This window comes from Corylus avellana, chromosome ca2 (genome assembly GCF_901000735.1).
Source record: "Corylus avellana chromosome ca2, CavTom2PMs-1.0".
In the NCBI taxonomy this organism is placed as follows: Eukaryota; Viridiplantae; Streptophyta; class Magnoliopsida; order Fagales; family Betulaceae; genus Corylus; species Corylus avellana.
In genome coordinates, this window is record NC_081542.1 from 14,093,743 (window position 1) to 14,102,057 (window position 8,315).

General features: G+C 37.4%; 2 protein-coding genes across 2 annotated transcripts in view; both read left to right on the plus strand.

The window, feature by feature from the left end:
- Positions 1-2,624: 2,624 nt before the first annotated feature.
- Positions 2,625-4,969, plus strand: LOC132171726 (transcription termination factor MTERF15, mitochondrial-like). The gene has a single exon (XM_059583112.1). The coding sequence runs from the start codon at positions 2,643-2,645 to the stop codon at positions 3,852-3,854; it is 1,212 nt and encodes a 403-aa protein (XP_059439095.1). The 5' UTR covers positions 2,625-2,642; the 3' UTR covers positions 3,855-4,969.
- Positions 4,970-6,130: 1,161 nt separating this feature from the next.
- Positions 6,131-8,315, plus strand: part of LOC132169102 (transcription termination factor MTERF15, mitochondrial-like) — a 5,148-nt gene continuing 2,963 nt past the window's right edge. Inside the window, exon 1 of the mRNA XM_059580187.1 lies at positions 6,131-6,234. Coding sequence (XP_059436170.1) covers positions 6,131-6,234 — 104 coding nt within the window. The remainder of the gene's footprint in view (positions 6,235-8,315) is intronic.

The window sequence follows — 8,315 nt, forward strand, 5'->3', positions numbered from 1 at the left end:
TATTAAAACTTTTGTTCTGTCTCGTGAGCTGCATATTTCATTTTTCATTTTTCAAAATCAACAAGAATGTCTCTATGAGCCTTTTTTTCTCCCCCTATCCTCTTTCTTAGAAAACCATTAGAAGAATATTGTGAATTCTCATGTATTTTCTTCGTGAAGCATCTGCAAAAGCATTAAAGGTGAAAAAGGATACAAATAGCAATCTACTCTATCACAGAGAGAGAGAGAGACACACACACACAAAGACCTTAACCGAACACGTGTGTGATGCCAGGAATCGACCATGCATTTAATGTATTCTAGTTCTAGCAAGCATCCTAGAGTAAGAAGTCCGAGGGTAAGGAAAATCCGTCAAAGTAAGTAAATGCTTACGGAACAATTTTATTTCATTATGCAATATGTGGATAAACTGAGCATACTTTGATTTCCTTTTTCAATAAAGAAATTATGTCATGAGCCTTATGATTTTATCAAATGCTTATAAATTCTTCAATTGATTATTTGTTTATCATTTGGTTTATAATAATTGAGCATATGGTGTGCATCGTCATCAAAAGATGGCAGAAGCGTGTATATATATATATATATATGAGCTTGACACCTTGGATCTAATGATTGTTGTAATGTCCTGAAAATTTAAATAAATAAATAACTAAATTTTCGTGCGCCTCTCACAGACTTGTTTACCACTAACCCCACATAATTAATTAATAAAAATAATCAATCTTGGAGTTAAAGCATAATGTTTCACGGTAACTAGAAAAGACTACCCTAATTATCTATCAAAGTAAAAGAAATGCAGAACATGAAGGAATGTACAGTTATCTAAGCTACATTACAAAACCTCACTAACAAAACAACCTTATGAATACCATTGAGGGTGGTGGTTCAATGGCCCAAGGAAATTTCTAAGTGGTTAGGGGATGTACTAGGGCGTGGGTTCGAATCTTTACAATGGAGAATTCCCACACATACCTGATTAGTATTAGCTGCCTTGAATTTTTATTGATGGTCTAGTGGAGTTGGGTCAGGCTATGGCTCAGTCAGACTTGAGGAACTTGAGGGAGTCCCTCAGTCAGACTTGAAGGAGTCAAAAGAATAGCCCCATGGCCTCTAACTTCCATATAAAGGACACGATGAATATAAATACCCTCTTTAACTTCTATTCTCAACGTCTTATACAAGGAATTGAAGTAAGATGGGGTGATTTTTTTTTTTTTTTCAAGAAATCCCCAATGAAAAATACAACTATAACCTCAAAAAAAAAAACGAAAAAAAAAAACAACCAACCTAGACTCGGTAAATAACATAGTGGAGAATAAAAGAAATATTTTATAGAGGTAATTGTATTTGCTTTGGTAAATATGCTCTTCAGGCATTGAACCGGCGGCAAGCAATGAACATGGAACATCCGTCATAGTGTTAAAATATGGGTACGTATATTTTCATAAAAACCAGTTATAGTAAGACCTAGCGAAATGCGTATGGGTTCAGAGAAAGGATCTCCGAATATTGGGTAGCCATCGTTAAATCAAGTAGAATACTTTATGAAATGTGTGGAGTAGCAGAAAATTTAGCTCGAAAGGCTATTTCAATAGCAATATCCAAAATTCCTATGCGAACTCAAATACTCAATTCATTACTCATTGAATGAAAAATTCAATAAGAGGCGCTTGTTGGCATTCCAGACTTCCTTCCTCCCTTTTGGGCCTATCCGAAATATAAGCCAGTACCTCTTGATCGTGAAGATTTGAATAGGACAAACCGCTTTGTGGTTATCTTTACTTCGGAACAAAACAATTACAATTAGACTCGTGGCCAATTAGAATGTGTATTATTTCCTCCCTCCCCCTCTCTCTCTCTCTCCCCCCTTCCTTCCTGAGTGCCCTAGGTAGCCCTAGCCAACCAAATGGTTGTGAGGCCAGGTTAGCCTAAGGGACTGTGTTTATATAACCTAACCACCGTGTTTGCAAATCGTACATATTCAAATCGCTAAGAGAGCTTATTGCAAATTCGTATAACCAAATCAACTAATTTTCCTTTTTTTTTTTCAAAATCTCTTTAGTTGGAACAAATTTCCAGAAGGCATTAACATTTTTTTTCAAAATGTTCCACAACGGCAACATTTCGTATTTCTAAAGACAAGAGATGTCGCTGCAATACTCTTCTTCGAAAATGTCGTACGTGTCGTAGCGGAAAATAAGGCGTTTGTTAAGACTACTTACGAACTAGTAACGTCGAAACTTTTCCTCTCATAAATTAGTGTTGGTTCTTGTGATTTACGCACAGCCGGACCATTACGACACGCTCTCTGACAAAGACAAACGACATACCGTTCAAACATGGAAACGGCGCGACCTTTCACCCCCCAGATGCCACACTTCTCCTGTTCTCCTTAACCCTCTCCCTTTCTCCATCATGGAGAATAGGGCTATTTCTTAAGAACCTGTTTTTAATTTTTGGAGTTTGAACTTGCGAGGGTTTCTTTTAATTCTGAAGCACAGGAAGAATAGCTCAGAGGACGCCATTCCTGGATGGAATTTTGACATGTCCGGCTTAATGCCAGTCCCAACACTCGAGAGGATTTCTTGATAAACAAGAAGTGGCCTGAGACTGAATCGGACAAACTCGGTGAGTCAACAATGTTTGCTCTTTTCTGTTCAAGACAGGTTGTATTACTCAAAAGTAGGAGGACCCAACTGGGGGTTTTTCAGCAAAATGCTTTCTTTATTCTAAAATCATTCACATCGATAGGGTTATGTCAATCTAGCGAAAAACGACAAGAAGAAAAACATTCTTTTACAGTGTCTTACCTCATAAACTCATGTGGGTTGTCCCCAAAATCTGCTATTTTAGCATCCCACAGTATGAACTTTGAGAACCCAGAGAGACCAGACTCAGTGCTTAATCTTCTCAGAGAGAATGGATTCACCCCTACCCATATCTCCAAAATTATCAGGGTACAGCCACGGTTTCTTTTATCTGATCCTGAGAAGACCCTTTTGCCCAAGATTGAGTTTTTCCGTTCTTTGGGGGTTTCAAGCTCTGAACTCCCTGGGATCCTCTCTTCAAATCCAATGTTGTTAGCAAGAAGCTTAGAGAAACAACTAATCCCCTCCTATAATTTCCTCAAGAGTGTGGTTCTTGTCAACGAGAAAGTCGTTACAGCTTTGAAGCGCTCAGCACGGGCTTTTCAATTTAATGTGGCAACTAATATGGCTCCTAACGTTGCACTTTTGAGACGACTTGGAGTGCCTCAATCTACCATTTCTTTCTTGGTAAGTAATTATCCTTCTGAAGCGTTCACTAAGCATACTAGGTTTGTTGAGGCTGTCCGCCAGGTTATGGACATGGGATTCGATCCCTTGAAAACGGTGTTTGTTCGGGCAATCCAAGTGTTGCTGAAGATGAGTAAACCAAGATTTGAGTCAAAATTGGAGTTTTATAAGAGGTGGGGTTGGTCAAAGGACATGGCCCTCTCTGCATTTAAAAGGAATCCAATGTGTATGATTTTATCAGAAGAGAAGATCACAAAAGTCATGGACTTCCTTGTGAATAAAATGGGTTGGCTATCAGCTAATATTGCTATAAATCCTGCAGTTCTATTATTCAGCTTGGAGAAGAGGATTATGCCTAGGTTTTCAGTTATTCAGATTTTACTAGCCAAGGATTTGGTCAAGAATGATTTGTCCTTGTCGACTATATTATTGCCTAACGAGAGGAGGTTTTTGGAAAAGTTTGTGATCAAATTTCAGGAAGATATTCCTCAATTGTTGAATGTTTATCAGAGTAAGATGGATGTTCTGGAGATAGGGAGACAATCGGAGAACGTATGTGTGGCTGAACAGTTGTAACATTTTGGCTTCCAACTTAATTTAATTCTTGAATTTTTACTCGTATAACATTTTATACTTGCTGCATAAAGCATTTGCATCATCTTGTATTGCTTTCACTTGGATATGTGATCTCCAAGACAGCTATCTCAAATACTGATCTGTGTTTCATCGTTTCTTAATTCTAAGTGGAAGACCTGACTCACATAGTCACATATTGGGACTTCAAGTAAAGAAGTAAAATAGGGGTCTCCTTGTTATGAAGGGCATGAGTATTTTTTATGGTTTTAGTTCCTGCTTACGATCTTTCTAGTATTGTTGGATAGCTCAACTCCAAAGTGATTTTATATGATAAGATTGTCTTTAGCTTAAGGCACCTAATGTGATTGGTGCTATATGCTCAAGACACTGGGCTGAAGGCACTATGCATGTTGCAAATTCACCTTCTAGTCAATCTACATTAGAGCAATTATGAGATTTGAACTTTATATAGAGAGACTGGTTTCATGACTCCCGTGTGTGGTGCAGACTGCTACTCTGTGGCTTCTCTGTTGCTTCTTTTGCTGTGCGCTGCTCACTAAAATAGGTAGGGATGGTTTGAGACCTCCTCCCCATCCACACCTCTGGCACTGTCTCCCTCGTTGGGTTCCCGTTGTCCTGTGAGAATGGATGGTTGGTCTGCTCGTGGGTATCTCTCTGAATGTTTTGCATTTTACTTAGTTGTGTTGGTTTTTGGGTTGTTCCTTGTGTTCGTCGTTTTGACTAGTGTTTTTCCATTTTTGGGTTGCTGGCCTTACATGGCTGTATGTTGTTGGCTAGCTGCTTCGCTGTGTCTTTCCCTCTTTGAGGAGGGCTGTAGGGACCTTCTTGTGGCAACAGTTTTCTCTCATATTTTTAAGTTTCTTTCAACAAAGCTTACTTATCCAAAAATAATAATTAAAATTGATATTTAAAATAAATGGACTCCTTAACAACTATCAACAGAACAGGGGGAGGAGAACGAAAAGCAGGCAAAGAGGTCAGCGGTAGTAAGATTGAAGATGTCAAGGCTCTAGTGTTTTCTCCTTGATCTTTATAAATACAGTTTTTATTTTTATTTTTTTAGTTTTCTGCTTGGGTGCATTCTTAAGCTTGTTGAGTTTCTGGTTTCTACTTTTATTGGTACTGTTTCCTTTTTTTTTTTGGTAAGTGCATCGTTTATTGGTATTCCTTTGGTGGATGTTAGCACTATACTTTTCTGCCATGTTTAAATAGTCATCACTCATCAGTCATATGTTGGCTTCTTCATGCCACTGCACTGAACTAAAATTTCTTCCTGATTGGACAATTGATCTTTCACTTACTATTGTTTAAATTTCTCTTACACTATTTGTTTTTAAGAATACATTGTGTACTCTGTAGCTCATGTACACAAAAGTACAGCAATGATCTACTCAAACAAGGAACAAGATGATTCCCAAGGCTGCTTCCTGGTAGAGCTGCGCATGAACTGATAATCCTATTACATTCTGAGCTTGAAATCCCTTCAATTTAGACTAGAAAAAATCAAGTCTGGGCAAAAGTAAGAGTAAAACAATCTTTTTTTACTGTAACCCTAAAATTGAAAAATGTTAAGGTGTCAAATGGTTTGGACAGCAAGAGACATACAAGAGCCAGCTCATGCAGTAACGTTGAAACATCAACTGAAGATCAAGTGCTCGGTTACATTAGATTGTTTCTAGTTATTTGTTATTTCCTTAGTTTTTTTGTTTTTGTTTTTTTTTAATCATAATTACAGATTGTGTACGACTTTTATCAGGAGTTGTATATCACAAATGTAACAAACTCTATGTACTAGTAATTATAAATACAATAGACATTGCTCTGTTTTGGATAATTAAACCAAAACTGTTTTCCTTCAGTTTACAAGGTCCTCAAGTAGCCTGTCGATTCCTTTGTTGACTAGTGTGATGATCAAACCATGAGAATCTGAACTTTTCTAGTGAGCCTTCTAATCTCGGTTGTATATTTCTATCGACACTTTTTCTATGGTCCACTGGTCTTCAAGAGGCCCGAGGGTGCATCAATTTATTGGGACCTCCAACTTCCATCAAGCACTACACCTCTGGAAATGGATTTGAAATGGAGGTGAGCCATTTAGGCAAAATGGTGTAAAAATGAAGACAAAAATATCCTCATCTTTTAAGAGAAGGACAATTATGTCCTAACATTTTGCCTCCCACACCTCCTTCAACCACGGTCATGCCACAACTAATGTTCCTTGGCACTACGTCCAATCATCTCATTCAATCATCGGCATGTTGCATGTGGTCGGAGTTAGAGATGGCCAACTGGTCTATCTCAAAGAGAAAGCTTTGGATGATAAGGCTCAAAACTTAGAATCAAAGTTCAACTGTTCAAGGTTATTTTCCTCTTAGTTGACTTTTAATACTCTCTTGGAGCTCGACTCTAGCTCGAGCATATATAAAATTTTGTAGAGCCTATACTACTCGACATGATTACAGCCTTATAATCTCAGACTTCAGAACTTTTTACATGTTAGAATAAGTGGACAATAAGCATCACTTTGTTTTGTCATTCCTTGCGGCTGCAAGGGCTTTGGTCCGGTGGGATTTGACCCTTTGTCAAATGGATGGCTATTCAATCCACACTTGCTCATTGGGCTTTTGTTTAGATTTGCAACAAAGTTTGCAGTAATGAATTTAAAAGGACCATTACGAATGGACATGGTACTCTTAAGTTGAAATAATAAGAAGTTTGTTAAGACCAATTTTGAACCAATAACGTGGAAATGTTGTCTAAATTGGTTTCGGCACAATTGGCCTATTAGTTATTAGGACGGGCAATTTAACTCGTGATCTACGAACACGATATGTAATTTTAGGGTTAGGATTTAGATTAAACAGGTTCGAGTCATAAACAAGTCAACCGGTTTAATAAATGTGTCACACGGGTTTGCGTGTTGACCCGTTTATATATTTATTTTTTAAGTAAATTTTAACTTAAAGGTTGACAATTTAACTCATGTCTTGCCAATTCGACACAAATACAACATGTAGTTTTAAGATTAATGTTTAAGTTAAATAGGTTTAGATTATATAAACTGTTTAATAAAAGTGTCGTGTTCGAATTAACATAAACAAATTAGTAAATTAACCGGTTCACACCAACCCGAGTTGTTAACTCATTTTGCCACCCCTAGCATTAACCCGATGTGGCGACTGCCACGCACACTCTTCGTCCCCTTTTCCATGTTAATTTTCTTGGATCTAGCTTAGGTGCGGTAGTTGAATGCGGTAGCCCAAAACTGTACCATTTGGTGCAGTTTTGGGAAGGAAAAATCCAAAATTGAACTAAACGGTGCAGTTTTGGGAAGGGGAAAAAAATAGTTTTTTTTTTAAAAATATAATAAACAATTATTTAAGAATTAAAAAATATAAAAAACTAATAATTAAAAATATTAAAACAATTAAAAAAGTTAAAAAAACTAAAAACTAGAAAGAACTAAAAATAAAAAACTAAGGGCAGCCCCTTGGCCATTTAGAAAGAAACTCCAAGAACACTGACGCCATGTCATCTGGGTGATCCTTCGTCTCTTCATGACGTTCTTGCAGATTCAGTGCATGTTCTTTCTCCATCAGATCCATAAAATCTATGCCTTCAAGGGAAATCAGGGAGAGGTGAGAATCAGAGAAAGCACATGATAGCTTTCACCGGTGCCGGAATCGACGAAGATCCACCCCATGACCTTTGGGAAACACAACTCAGAGGCGCCATTTGTGAATGATATACAAGGATTACAGATTGAAATGGGTGTTGCTGGTGGAGTGAAATACAAGAACCTCATGGTTTTTGGAGTTTGGGGTTTCTTTGAATTTTTCCTTTTGGCTTCTAATTTGTTGTCACTTTCTCGAGAAAGTTGGAGGAGATAATGGAAAGGCAAGTTAATAGATGAGATTATCGGTTGGACCTGCAAAGGATTGAATTTTTCAAATGGTTTTGGGGTGGCCGGCCACCCCACCCCTTTCATTTTTTTTTTTTTTCTTTCTCTTCTATTTTTTTTTATTACTTTTAGTTTTTTAATATTTTTAATTTTATTTTACTTTTTCTTTAAAAAAAATTATTTGTTTATTGCCCAAAACGACCCCAAACTGGTTCGTTTTGGGCTACTGCATGGTGCGGCAGTTTTCAACTACTGCACCTAAGCCGAATCCAATTTTCTTTAGGGCTACTTCTCAAGGACCGTTTTTGTTTTTTTGAGTTTGAACTTGCGAGTTTTTTTTTTTTTTTTTTTTTTTTAATTCTACGCGAAGCTCAAACGCTTTTTAGTTTTTAGATTCTGAAGCACAGGAAGAATAGCTCAGAGGGCGCCATTCCGGGATGGAATTTTGACATGTTCAGCGTAATGCCAAATTGCCAATCCAACCCTCGAGAGGATCTCTTGATAAACAAGAAGTAGTCTGAGAGTCTGAGATTGAATCG

What these genes read in the sequence shown, in the direction of transcription:
- LOC132171726 (XM_059583112.1), top strand. Translation starts at nt 2,643, where the DNA reads ATGTTTGCTCTTTTCTGTTCAAGACAGGTTGTATTACTCAAAAGTAGG.